Raw genomic sequence first — 15,510 nt, 5'->3', positions numbered from 1 at the left:
ATCATTATTTTTCAATAGGGATGTATTTTATCGTCACACACATACATGTATAACAAATGACAACCATATGTCCATTTCAGCATATTATAAACGAAACGTGCCGCTTACTTATTTGAAAAAAGGGAGATTAAATTACGCAAAAACAGTTTTAATGTAAAAAAGAGGCACAAAGAGAAATTTTTTTTAACCCCTTCTCGGTCGACTAGCTTCCATTTAATTCAGAAATATTTAACCCTGCCCATTTTGTAGGTACCCGGAACTAATATATAACTTCACATGAAAATGGCGATAAACATGCCATTAAACGAAATATAAAAAAATAATAATAAGCTTTCATTTATCTTTGATAAATTATAAGTAATTAAAGTACAAACATTTTACATGTATGTCTAAAAAGACATGTCAACCAGCTGCAGCTTATCAAGTTGTGTAGACGTGAAGAATGCATGCATGTTTGCAGAAATTATCTATGAAAATTTGAAAAAGTAGATTAGATAGCGTCGTTTGATTTTAAATAACCGAATTTAAAATAGTTGTTTTATGCACTTTCTTTTAAAGATATTACAATTGATATAAAATCAGATTTCTATAACATAAAGCTTTAGATTGTGTCGACACATACGAAACTCGCATTTATCTTCATTTAGTTCATTTAAAGCGAAATCACCGTGTTTCCATCTCATCCTTCCAAAAGATCACCTAAGATGTCTGCTATTTGTATCAGGGGCAAATACAGGAAATGAAGAACCAGCGCGTTGGGGATTGCTGACTGAACAAACGTGGGAGGGGTAGGGCGCCGCAACGCTGCAGTGATTTACTTTGAATTCATTCCAACATTTTTTTGTGGAAAAACAGGAGTGCGCGCGGGCTTGGACCCGCCTTTGCGTATCTTAACATAATTTATTCGACAAACTGACTTTTATTCAAACTCATTTATCTTTCACATTATATCCGCTTTTGTTATAAGATCGTTTTGTTTTTAAATATGCTACACCATTACAGTGCTAAACCTTGTATATATTGACTTTTGAAGTAGAATATATGTCTCCTAAAAACCAATGTAATGATCGACTTCAAAAGTTCTATACCATGAACTTGTCGAGCATCTATAACAGATTTACTCCTAGCTCTTCTATCTTCCGTATCACAATAGATATTATTTTCTAGTAAAGTAGTGTTTCGAGAAAAGAGAGCACTTAACTGTACAAATTTTCCATGCTTCCATTTTTATACGACCGCAAAAAAAAAGCTATATGGTATCATGATGTCATTGTCGTTGGTGTCCTTTAACTTTCGTATATTTACGATAACTTTAAAAACATATCGGATCATTTTTTTTTTTTAATTTCTTGCATATTGTTCATAGGGGCGTCGAAATGACGGGTTTGTTTTTATCTTTCCTTTGTCTTATGTTGGTATGTTTCTTTTGAAATTCTCCTATAAGAGTTTTTACAGAATAGAAATATATTGCACGCTTCGGCCAAGCCTAAAAAATCAACTTAAAACAATTTGGTCGGATTATGACTGAGTTGTTTTATTAGATTGCTAATGAAAAATTCCTATCATATTTCAGATATAAGAGAGCAAAGGGACCAAACAGATAACTTTCGTTAAGGAGTAAAATAATTAAACAATAATTAAAACGGATTGAAATAGTTCATTATCTGACTTGCGAATTCTTTGAGATACAGGGTGTTTGAAGAGTGCTCTTAAAGCAGAACTTCTTTTATTTGTCTATCCCTATTATATATGTACCGATTGGTTACCGTTTGCTTCATAAATAATACTTTTAAATAAATGCACTTTCCGTCGTATAATTATTATCTGTAGAATATAGAATAGAGTGAAGTTAGTTTTAAAAAATTCCAAATTCATGGTAATTTTGACGAACTTGTTCACACAGCGTGAAATATATGCATTAACGAAATTTAAGTTTAAAATTATTAATGAAGTACATGGCATTTGATATGGATCTTAATTGTATAAAATCGTGATATTCAAATGCGTTTTCCCCTCGATGGTGTCTAAGTGACTGTGCATCAATTTGCCTTTGCAGAGGTGACAATTTTACACAATTCATAGTCTCTAGAATGTATTAATTTAACTTTAAACCAGTTGTCAAAAGTCTTTACCCAACTTCTGGTCATATATACATTTCGCTGAGTTTCTAGATAAATATAGATGAAGAAAGTTGGTACGGAGAGAATTCTTCAGACGAAGTCCTTACCTGAAAAAAAAATTACAACCAGCTACATACTTAGAAATAAATACTGGTAGCTCATGGAACTGTTCATACAGTACAACATGGTCCAATCATACATGTACATGTATTTATAAATAAACATATTATCTTTTAAGTGTCTAAACGTTGCAAATAGAACACACGTAAGCTTATATATAAATGAGGTGTTGTTTGTTGAGAAATAGTTGTTTTCCCGCTATTAAAAAAAGATACAATTTATATCTAGACTCCCGTACATATATCACGATCTAAAAGTGATAGTATTTCCTGCAAAAATGCACTTTCCGCAAGTAAAGGATATGGAATATGTCGAATAAGATATTCATTTTTTGGTAACTTTATTGAAAAATGTACATGTACGAATTTTGAAAATTAAAAAAAAAAGTTGAAAAATATTTATGAATTTCACGGATCCTTTCTGTAGAAAATCGTGACATTCAACTATCATTTAAACCACACATCAATTAGCTAACAGAGATGACATGTATAAATACGAGTTCATAAAAGTCGGCACAGAGCGGGGCACCTAGAGATATCATATAAAAAGACATAGGGATGAGCGTTTGTCGTGACTGCACGTAATTTACTAAAATGATATCACCAGGTTATTTGCGTCGGGAATAGTTGGTAATCTGATACGGAACAGTTTTAGACCCGGAGCTTGTGGTTGTAGCTAAACCACAGAAGCTCAAAGAGGGGAGGCAATATATGATAACTAATGGGTCGACTTATGTGTACTTCATGATAACCGTGACAGTTAATACTTTATCATGAGAAATTATTTCTGGAGAAATTGTTTGTTGATGAAAACGTCAGTCAGGTGCATATCATTGTATTTGTTTGCAGAATTCATAAATGTAATTTTTATACTACTTGTAAATGATATTACTAAGGCAACTTCAGACCCCTTGTAAAGGACCTCACATTCTGAATTACATTTATAGTAAATCAAAGTAATCGTGTACTGAATCAATTTTTATTGATAATTTGAATTTTTACTCCGCAAATAATCGTCAAATTTCATTCTGATTACGAAGGACATTACAAAAAAGCACACATAAATTTTATAATGCATTGTAGCAGTGCGCCAGTTTGCGTAACATTCAGGTTCGATGTCGGTTTACATGGAACACGTAGATGAATGATTACAAAACTCTCCAACATACTGCATAATTGGACTACAAACTACTAGTTGGCCTTTCCCAGTTTCTAAATATTTCCAAGTCGAATTTCAATTTATCCACCTCCAGGTCGTACTGTCTGTCAAATCATTCAAACTTAAACCGCAACAATCATTGAAATAAATTATGTCCTTTGATACGGTACATGTCCCCCTCAACTAGCTTTATTCCTCAGGTGCTACAAGTTATCGCATGTGTCATTTAAAGTGCTTAGTTTCTTAGGCATCTAGTTCCAGACACACGTACATTAACATAAACGCTTAAGTCTTAGAATACAATTTCAACAGTTATGTATGGTGCAGACAACACTAGCCACGCACTTTTAAGGCCCTAGAACACCTTCACTTTACACATGGCCAAAATAGCACAATAGAAGGGTTATTACAAAAGGCAATATCACCAGACCAGACTGACACCATTTCCGATCAATGCATTATCGAAATTCCTGTGCCATCGTCTAAGCAAAATTTTATTTTTATTTGTCATCTCCCGGCTTCCGATGTCACGATTCGGCAACCGTAATGAAAATGCACGATACAGTGAGTGATAGTTTCGGGGGTTATGCTACTCTTTTGTAAAACATGAGTGGCACATGATAGCATGGAACTCCAATCTTTATATAAGTTTCTTGATCGGATCCACTGCCCTTTTTTTATAAATATCCACCAGGGTCTGCATGAAATATCAGAAGACAGATTTCTGACTATTTATAGTGTCGCAGGATGTTCATTTTGTCTATATCATGCGTCTAAAAATAAATAGACAACTTCAACATATCGACAGTGAACGACTGATTGCATAGGAATAAACAGGTATTGATATTTTTTTTTAATTGTATCGTTGTTTATACAAATGTACAATCCTAACTAATCAGCATAATTATTAAGTTTGTAGTAAAAGTTGTTTATTGAGTTTTTTTTATTGGCGTAAATAGAATAGAATTAAATTTGATATATTAGAAATACCTATAAAATGGACCTAACTATCTGCATTTGAACCTAAATAGGGTATGCCAATGGGACTATTTTACTGCGGTGGTGTAAGATAATTGCAGATGCTACCAGGCTTTACAAATCTAAAGGCTCTGGCGATTGCTATATCAATTCTGATCTGCGATCTAAATTGATAAAAACGACACATTCAGTCTTGCAAAAAAGCTGCGAAGAACCAAATGTGGTTAATTACGTAATCTGTTATTGACCACTTTTTCAAGTGTCATTTTAAAAGTAAAGCCGTCTTCCGCCCGACATATTTTTTTGTTTCTAACTCAATTACTACTATATGTTGGCATACCTGCTAACACATAAATGAAGAAAACACTGATAAAATCGTCGAGGGCTCTGGGGACCGCTCAACGAAAATAAGAAATTTGGAGGACATTTGAAGATGTTTCCAAGGAGCAAATTAAGCATTGGATTGTATGTATCTGGGCAAATATTCTTTTGTGTTAGATGGCCTCTTATTGGGAAAAGGGGTGTTATTTTTTCCCTGGACGTAGCGCGTACGGTGTTGGTATCATTTTTGGTAACGTGGAAACCGGCAAATTTTGACGTCTTTTTTGTATTGCGACGTACATCCTTCTATAATTGTTACATGTAAAAAGAAGTGTGCTTATTTAATTTTTTACATAAAATAACACACACGACATGTTTTATTATTTAATTATCCATTTCGATATTAATTTTTCGTACGTTTTGGTCAATTGAAATGATCAGATTGCATCCTGATATGGTAAATAGTTTGGCATCAACCATTTAAAAATGATTTGAAGGAAATTTTATCCTATGAGAAGAATGTTAGGAATTATGAAAACAAATTTCGTGATGTGCTAAAAACAGTAAAACCCCCTCACTAAAACAGAAAGCCAACAAACCTACAAGCATAAAAGACAGTAGCCACCCCCTGGAAATCATACTGTGAAAGCGTATAAAGTGAATCTTTTCCATTTGTTTTTTTGGGGGGTTTTATATCTCTAATGTAGAAGTATGTTGTTATTTCCGAATACATGTACTCGTTTCGGAATTTTATGAGGTGTGTTGCTAAACATAAAACATTGCTAAACATTTCGAGAAAACAAAACCTTGACAAATCTCCCTCTTTGAGAAAATCTGAAGATTCCTATTTAATTGTGAATTTGTTGCCCCTGCCGCTTTAGAAAAAAAGGCCAAAAAGGGTAAAAATACGTATTTTATTAAAACCCATGTAACTTGTCTTTTTTCCGATTTTAAATATTCTATTTTTAATGTGTTCTTTATTTAATTCGGCTAAACAAATGTACAGCAGATTGTATGTGTTTGGACCGTTTTCAAGTTATAGGGGTCAAAGTTGGCAACGCCTAAAAACATTTTCATAACTGCTTTTTGTTTGGTCCGATTTTGAATTTTTTTTTATTTCCTTGGATTCTTCATTGGATTCCTCATTAATTATCCTGCCTGCATTTTAAAATCAGATTTCGGATGTCTCTTCCGGTTTTTGAATTATAAAGGGTCAAAAAGGCCACACCAGAATAATCACGTTATATCGTTTTATCACGTTTTATTTGTATTTAAAAGTTCCTTTATACCTTTTAAATGGGCTCCTTTTTTCTTAATTATTCTGCAATAATTAAAAGGGCCATGAAACTACAATATCGACTAAAAATTAGCAACGGATGCTTTCAACTCCTAAACCAAACTACACTAAAACGTAACTATACACAAAATATTTGTCAATTTTCGAATGTTTCAATAGTGAAGGTCTTTGTTAGTTCTGATACCGATCGATATGCTTGCATGATATTTTCCACGGAATATTTGAATGGTTATAGCGATTCGTACTAAATTTACGTTTACCATGACACGCACACATATCGTTATAATAATAGGATGTGGTATGATTGCCAATGAGACAGTCATCCAAGTCAAGCAAGTGGAAGAATTTGGCTAAATCTAACGGTTTTGGAGATATATGAGAAAAAATTTCTGATTGACCCCTTCATTATATTTTTAGAAGAAATATCTTGAACAAATATAGCTTCATACCTTGACCTACACTTAGAGTTCGATGGTAAAGGAAAACTATTGACCAAACTATACAACAAACGTGATGACTTTTCATTCCGTATTGTCAACTTTCCTTTCATCTGTGGCAACATCTCTTCAGCACCTGCGTATGGAGTGTTCATATCTTAACTCATACGTGATGCCAGAGCTTGGCGTAACTACGCAGATTTTTTGTATCGTGCTAGACTTCTTACAATTAGGCTTCTGAAACAGGGTTATGTTGCTACAAGATTGAAGTCATCACTACAGAAGTTTATGGTTTTGTTGTTATCATGAACTCGTGGACTGTTACGGTGTATCCATCTGCACCATGAAAACCGAGTTGTTCAAAGTGTCATAGTTTTCCTTTCCTTTCCTCTTTAGTCTACCCTGGACTTGACTTTTTATGAGAAACTCAGCGGGTGTTTCTAGAAATGCAGAAAACGCTTACCCTACCGATGCACCCGGTCCTATCCCAGCAGTGCTAGAGGTTGTCTGGCAAGCTATTTTCTGACTTGGTGCCATCCTAACGTTGTGTATGGAGGAACGGAATTCCAACCTCTTACGTTGTAGTAGTACACCTGATCCACGCTCCCAGTTTTTAGTGGAGTTCGACTTGCTCATTTTCTTTTATAGTTAAGAAACTAGTTTGTAAACTTTTGTTACTTTGTATATATTTGGTTTTTTTTTAAATCCCCACATCAGTTCTATGCAGGGTGGCAATATCTCATATGATCTTCGTCCAGGTGAACTTAAAATGAAGTGCTAAGCGTTAACAACTGCAGTCGCTGCGGAAACAAATGCGACCAATGCTCCATTAATTTTATTTAAAAATAACAATTCTAAGACTCCGATTTCCCAAGCTGCAGACATAGTAGTTCTTGAAAAAATATCACTCATAATTTTTTTTAAGTAGGTTGTTTAAAGGAAAAAAGGAAACAAATAAAACGATAAACAAAATTATGAATTGTTCACTTTGACGCAACAAAGTCATCTTGACGTTATTAGCAATATCTATTTGTAAAATATTCTGTGAAGGCTTTATCAGCATTAAGACACATCACATCTGTTTTAGTATCATGTTTATTGAAAACAAAACGTGCATGACTCCGGTTTTTCACCTCTAGATCAATGACCTAAAATTGTAACACGGAACTGCAAAAATGTTGATCTAAAAGCTCCCAATACCCAAACTGCTCACCTGCTACTTAGCTAGAATTCAAAATTCAACAAACCTATACAACAGACCTTTTGTGCTAACTGTAGGATAGTCGATGAGCATGCGTAGAGCATGCTCAATATACACTTCCGCGAGGAAAATTCTTTTGTTCTACCCAAGCCCTACCTCGCGGAAGTGTACACTGAGCATGCTCACCAACTTACCAGGCTAAAAACCACTAATTCCACTTCCCATAGGCTTCTATGCTAATTTCACAGTATTCAATGGCTTCTCTGGACTTTACCTTAACTTTAACCTGCAGATGACTATATATCAGCATGATTCTACATATGTCAGCTCACAATCCTCAGAATGGCATGTGGGGTTAGCAGACTTGCAGTGCAGTACTGGTCACCGGAAGTGAAGGGTCTATAAATAGCATGGGAAATCCCAGTGTTTTCACAAGATAGGGGTATATTTAAAAATCATTATGGAGATTAGGCTTCACATCACAAGAAGCAAAATGCACCTATAAAATGTACAGAAATGTTTTTCCTTTCAGAAACTGTTTAAATTTTTTAAATAAGATGAGAACTTTTTTTCACAGCACTATGAGGAACAGGGGTAATTTCTGCGTAGGACTATTTTTGCGTACGTTCCAAATGCTCATTGGTTGAATTGGTGGTCTGTAACCTTACCACAGAAGGGTCTATTGAGACATAACTTTTTGTAGGTTTAAACTGGTCTGGAGCTGGCATGTCAGTTAACTGCTAGTTGTCCTTCGTACATTAGTGTAATTTATATTCAGTTTCTTTATAACCGTTGTAACAAAGGACTGAGACCTTTTTGAACTGATTCCTAGGTGTGTTTAATTGTGTAATAGTCAGGTTTTAAAGGTTAGGGTTGTGATCACACCAAAGTACTTTAACCCCGTCGCATTTTTGCGCCTGTCCCGCCAAAAACTTTAGGCGTATGTGTCTTGTTTTGTTATTACCTTTAGTTTATTTTTTTTTAAGTTACTTGAGTATATAGGGGTAACTCTTTCACTGTACCTGTGTATAATTGTACTTCTGGGTCAGCTGTAGCCTGCCCTGTGGTATGAGGATTTATTCGTCGTTCATTGAAGACATTTTCATCACGGTGGACATTTTTTTTCTCTTTGACATACACGCCATACCTATTCTCGTCATATCTATTAGTAAAACTATTTCATAAGAATTATACACAAAAACTGCAATATTAATTTTCATTGCTCAGGGAGCCTTTTTATACACTGAAGAAGATTTAGCTTCCGAGTTGAAAGATAAACCAATTGTACTAAAATTGAAACTGTCCATACAGCTACAACGTAAGAGGTTCAAAGTTCGTCCCACAAAATATACTCAGTCATGTGTATTGACCCTTTTCTTGATGCCCTTCTACAGCCGTCCCACGGGCCAATATTCACGTCTTGATTAGCTACAATGACAAGTTTACTTTGAGGCAGAAGAGACAGGTATTGAACAGAAAACAAGGGCAATATGGGGAAAGACCATGCATTTGTCTATGATTAGGGACCAATTGATTAAAAGTCGGTTCGGTTTTGAAAAAAAAAAGAAATATGGAGAAGGAAAATGTACATTTCACCAGGTGAGCGTACATGGATTCATTAATGAGCTCTCTTTAAATCATTGTTAATATATAAATGTCCTTCCAATTATTCAAAGTCACATCAAACAGACGTTTTGGGTGCTAGTTAATGACAAAGAATAATATCAATCTTTAAAAAATACTGGTGGTAAAAAATTGAACTAATTTTCACCCCTTAGTAATTTCTAGTTATGACAGCAATAACCAACCATAAATACCAGATGAACTTTTTGTACTACATGCATAATGAATATATAGTAAAAACAATTGAGTAGCAGTCTTTCTAAAATTCAGACAGGTGATTCGTGCATGTCAAAAACCCATCAAATTTCTTGTACAGAAACAGTTACTGATCACATAACCAGTCTTAGTTTATCATTTTTTGCGCTTTTGAGATAAAAATTGTATAGATTGTACATGAAATTTGCACTTTGCAAGAGTTATCTTTCTTGATTTGGTTTCATTTGGTTGATTTTAGTGGGAGATGAATGTATGATTTTCTAAAAAGTGCAGATCTGATCTGAATAGAGAAATGATTATTATTATGTGAAAGTATAACACATGTAGATTGAAAGAAAAAACATCGTTTGTTTGGAGAGGTTTTCTACACCATGAATAACTTTACCTTTGGCTGTGTCTGATGTTGCAGGCTACTCTTTCGCTGTACTTGTGTATAATGATGTTTTGGGACCAGCTGCAGCCTGCCCTGTGGAATGAGGATTTGCTTGTTTCTTGGGCTGACATTTTCATCCCAGTGGGTTTTTTGTCTCTTTGACATACACTCCATACCCATACTCATCATATCTATTAGTAAAACTATTTCATAAGTACTATACACAAAACAGCAATTATATACCTGCTCTAATTCTTACATTCTTACACCATGCCAAGAATATCCCCAGTCAACCCTAGGAAAGAGATACATAGCACAAGTCATCAAGCGAAAGCAAAACACTAAGCATTCCCTCCGATAAAAGCTGAGAAATCTATTTAGAAAAATTCCAAAATGCATAAAATACTACCAAGTCCATTGGCAAACAGGAAGTAGAATAGCGACAAACATGAAAAGGGGAGACATGCTACATCATACAATAGCACTATACCATATACCAATAGAAGCTGAGATAACTGCAGAAAGTGTAACGGACAGACAGGCAGACAAGGTAATTGCAATATTGTCCCAACTCATTGAGTGGGGATATAATTATAGTTTTTAGTGCAAAAATTGTACATCACTCTCCCTTGGTCAGAGGTGGAGCATGTATTCATCAACCAACCAAATGAATCCCATCAGATCTAAAAGTATAGTAACAAGAGTGTCTTGATCATTATCAAGTGTAACATCTAGTGCTTACCAAGACAAGAATAAACAATAGTTTGTGTTAGATGTCAGAACAGAAACTAAATCCAATAAATATTTTAATTTTCTTTAATAAAGAATACAAAATCTCTCATAAAATGAAACAAGAGGCTCTAAAGACCCTGATTTGCTAACCTTGTTAAAATAGTGCTATATTTTACCTTGCAGAGGCAAGAAATCTAATATTCATATTCATGAATATTCATACAACTTGGACTCTTGAGAACTTTGGAAGGAACATTTATCAATTGACAGTTCCTTTCTATCGATTACAGTTATCAAGTTATAGGCTAAACACCACAAAATATTTGTCTTTTAGGGTCTTTAAAGTGGAATAAATCAAATAAGATATCATCACACAGCCTTGAACATTTGAATGATCGTAATAGGCCTTGTTGTAAGGATCATTTCAACAATTGAAAGTTTCCTTTATTCTATTACAGTATCTAAGTTACCGGCTAAAAAATACACAAAATGTCATTTTGGCCGTTTAAGGGCAATAACTGCATCATACAACTTCGATCAAAGGGAAACTTTTGCCATGGCAGCACTTGATCTACTAATCTACATTATTATTGAAGTAGATACCACAAGGATGCTGGTGATCAGATCTGGTAATGATATGCTAAGTGGTTTCATCAGACAACAACAAACACAAAGTAATGACAGGTGAGGTAATAATTTAACAAAAATGGAAGTTTCCAACAAATAGAATAAAATGTTTCACTGAGTGCAGCCAAAATGATACCCCGAACAGAGCTATTACCCTGAACAGATTGGGCAAACATGGACACAAGTTCAAGCTTGATACAGCTCTTAATTTTGAATGGGATTAAATGTATGACACAAGATAATATTTTAGCAGTAAAATAGTTTAAATACTTACTATAAGACTTTAAAAAGATAACATGAACAGACAGAAGAACAGAGTGCTTCCTACAAATCCTAAACTTTGTATCTGTATCTGTAGGGAATGATAAATAAATCAAAGCCAGAATAAAAAGAAATAGACAATTAACAATGCAGTGACATTTGGTGGAAGTGTTTTTGAGTTGAAGTCCAAAATGGGGAAGCTGACCAATATTTGTATTAATTAAGTACCATAACTCAATAAATCCAAAATATATAAAAATCAAAAGGTAACTTACATTAAATGAAATACACTATTCAATAAAGTTTTAAGAAAATGGCTTGAAGCATTTTCAGGTTTATGTGAAAATATAGAGAATCCCCCTCCTTTTTATAAATAAAGTCTAATAACTCAAAAAAGGAAAAACCAGAAATTTATAAAAATCAAAAGTGCGCTCTCATCAATCAAGAGAAAAAAATGAAAATTTCATGAAATAGGTGCAATCACTACTGAGTTATAGTCTGCAAAAACTGAAAAATTACCCACTTTTTATGAAAAAAGTCCCATAACTCAAAATCATAAAGTCACAAATTTTCAAAAAATAAAATAGGCTTTGATCAATATAAATTAACAATTCACCAAAGTTTCATTGCAATGGCTGCATCAATGTGTGTACAATGGTCGGACGGACAGACAGACTCTGGTATTCCATAATATGTCCCATCTTAAAAGACAGGCAAATAAAAACTACTTTAATGGCGGACCAGGTGAATTGAGTATTCGCTCAGGGAAATCATCTTCTGGTAGATTCTTTATGTGGAAAAAGTCCATGAAATTCCTCTTTAACCCAAAGTCAAATGGATTTGTCATCCTTCCATTTTTATCCTTCAGATGAGCAAATCTTTTAAATGTTATACTTTCATTTGTTGTCAAATTCTTGGCTGCCCGACTTATCTAAAATAAAAAAAAAATTTGTTAAAAGCAAAAGACATTGTGACATCAATATATATCTTTCATTAGATGGCATCATAAATGATAATAAAAAGCTTCATCGAGCTGTGTACCATACTGATGTACCTGGAAGTAGCAAACTTGATACAAATCGATCTTCAGTTAAGAATGCTTTCAATATTAGAAATGTCAAATAAAAAATAAACAAAGAATGAGACTAACAAGCCCTATTAATGACATGATGACCAAATTTTCTAACCCTGTGGATGGACAGGGACTTTAATTTGATTTTCATGGGGGAGAGGTATGAAATAAAAAGGCAAAATCCAAATATCCTAAAATAAAAAGGCAGCACAGGGAATGGGAAAAAATAATCAAAGTACTGATAGAACTGGAGGTTATTGATCCTTGTTGAAATTGTAACTAGAACAGAATTAATACTCTTCACTTCCTGTTTATGTAATCATAAAATACTGAAGAAAGGGTCAAGATTTTGACTTTAAAGTTTGTTAAAATAAGCATACTTAATGCATTTAAAGTTTTTGGGCACATTCTTCAAAAACTTAATTTCCTAGATGCAAATTTGTAACTGAAAATCTTTCCAAAACTAAAAAAGGAGTCCCCCAGATTTCAATGATTTACAAAACTATACCTTTATTTTATTTGCACTAGTAATAAATGATTGTTTAGCTGAATAATTGCCTGAAATATATTTACTCATTTTAAAAAAGGTGTTGAATGATATAAAAGGAATTATACATGGACTACATTTTGTGTAGTGTTGAGAAATAGTAGGGAAAGTATCTTATCATGATCCGGTGACATAAGGTAATTTGAATCCAGAGGATCAAAATCTTAAAAAGGTAGGATCAATTATTTTATCGATATAATCTGTACTTTTTCCTTTGATCATGTTGACAGATTTTTTTTCTATATCTAGCACGACAAGATATTAAAAAATAGTCATCAAAACATTGAGAGTGATTGTGATGTCATAAGACCTATTTTAGAGTTTTGATTGAAAATGACCTCACACCAACAGTTGTAGTTGCATTACTAGACTTTTTGCTTTTGATTTTGGTATTGTTAGCATTATTCTATATGTCCTAATATTTCTTTCTTTCAATTAAACGAAAAAAAATGTGATACCTTGCACTGAAGAAAAAATGAAAGAACCTAGATTTTCTCAAAATACTGCGAAAGTACTTTTATTCCTGGATACCAATCTTCGTGGATTAGTTTAGAAACACAAGTTTGTAGATTCTTGAATTCGTAGTTTTGAGGTTTTTAATATACACAGCAATAGAAATCTACTTTTAGTTGGGAACCAAATTTCATGGTTTAGCCTTTGCACAAAAACCATGAAAATTGGTACACCACGAACAATAGTACTTTCACAGTATAGGCAGGAAAGAAAATTCTATCCTACCCCGTAAAAATGGTAGTGCCTGTAACAAAAAATGAACATTTGACCTAAATATGATATTCATAGTATTAATATCTGTGATTAAGTTATACTCACAGCATCTATTGCTAAATAAGTTGTGGAGATAGCATAGAACACAGCTAAAACAACATATATCCTGTAGACAAAATTCCATTCTAGGTAATATTTCACTGTAAATATTGAGAAAACCACACTGAGCCAAAAAACCAACGCCATTGTCAATGTGAACACAAGGAATGATCCCCTGAAATTAAACACATAACTTACAATTACTTACTTATTACCCATAATGCCACTGGCAATTAGGGCTGTAACAAATGAAAACAATGACTTATTGACTTTGGCCATACATGTATTTATCCCAAAAGGCAGATCCATGAGGTACTAGAAACAAAACAAAAAAATAGATTAACCTGACTGGTCTGATATGATTACATGTTTTTATAATGAGCTATTATCACTTGATTTCAATTAAATACATTTAAGGCACTTTGATGTGATGGTGTCAGAGTCTTCAGCAGTAATTATAATTAAGTATATTTTTTTCTATAAATGTCTGTTTAAATATAACATGTCACATAATAATCTAAATAATAACAAGTAAATTTAGACAATAAAATATGCTGTTTATCAAACACATCTCGAAAATCTTCTTTACCAAACCTTTGTGGTAAATTTAAATTAAAAGTTGATACATTTCTATATCAAATTTTAAGACTACTTCATTATTCCAATAACTTATTTATGGAAAGGTCACAGCTCAGGCATGTCATAAGTACAGGTACCAATAAATACAGAATAATGACAGTTTTGAAGTCGAGACAGAAAACTCTCATGGTAAGCCCAACAGCTTGAGATGTTAAATTCTGTCAAGACATTCAAAACTGACATAATTCTGATTAACACCAACATCATAGATGATGTTCTGTAATGATGTCATAGGAAATTACCAACATTTTTAGTACTGGAAATAAGAAATTATTAGGCAGTAGAAACAATGGAATATTGATAAATTACTGATAATCAAAATAAACGCCCAAATGACAAAGACTGTGCTACTTGCATTGAAAAGACAGAATCAATTCCAATCAATGGTGCTTGTTTAAATGATATTGGCCATGTAAAACAGCTGTCAGCTGTTTCTGCATATAGTTCTGCTACTCTAAATATTACAATGGGTTAATCCAATTGAACACTACCATGTATTTCAACAGGAGCTGACTCCTTTCCTGGACTTTGATTAAAATGACTTGCCTAGCTGAAGATAGGATAGGTGGTGGCATTTTTGGCAAAACAAAACCAAAGCAGTTCAAAAGACAGCAGTTGCATCTATAAAGCATTGCAACAAGTTTGACTACCTGAACATTTACCATTTTGAAAATAGTACAATGCAGGTCATAAATTGTGAAAGTTAACACTCAAATAGTGAGGCCACGTATGTATCTGCATGCAACAATGGGTTGGCAGATTAAACAGACTGTCACATCTTCAAGTCCATTGTAATAATAATCTTAGGGAAGTCGAAAAATGGGAGAAACTAATAGGGAATTGTGTTTGTTGCATTTTAAATAAGAAATTCCACATGTACGTGGTTTACAGAACAAAGTTTGATGTGGTCTAACCTCTGGATTTATCATGAGTTTGCAGGATTGCTAAGTGATAATAATATTA

At 33.5% G+C, this 15,510-nt stretch overlaps 1 protein-coding gene across 3 annotated transcripts in view; it reads right to left on the bottom strand.

Annotated features, from left to right (window-relative positions):
- Positions 1-10,637: 10,637 nt before the first annotated feature.
- LOC148604445 (uncharacterized) overlaps positions 10,638-15,510 on the bottom strand; it is a 35,393-nt gene continuing 30,520 nt past the window's right edge. For all 3 annotated transcript variants that reach the window (XM_088551159.1, XM_088551158.1, XM_088551157.1), the window contains 2 exons: positions 13,915-14,083; positions 10,638-12,395 (listed from right to left, as the gene is read on the bottom strand). In XM_088551159.1, the coding sequence (XP_088407285.1) occupies positions 12,189-12,395; positions 13,915-14,083 (376 nt within the window). In that variant the 3' untranslated portion in view covers positions 10,638-12,188. The remainder of the gene's footprint in view (positions 12,396-13,914; positions 14,084-15,510) is intronic.

Source organism: Perna viridis, chromosome 10 (genome assembly GCF_037379345.1).
Source record: "Perna viridis isolate PV_CMFRI_1.1 ecotype Kerala chromosome 10, ASM3737934v1, whole genome shotgun sequence".
Lineage (NCBI taxonomy): Eukaryota > Metazoa > Mollusca > Bivalvia > Mytilida > Mytilidae > Perna > Perna viridis.
The sequence above is the reverse complement of the archived record's forward strand: the minus strand, read 5'-3'. Positions and strand labels throughout refer to the sequence as shown.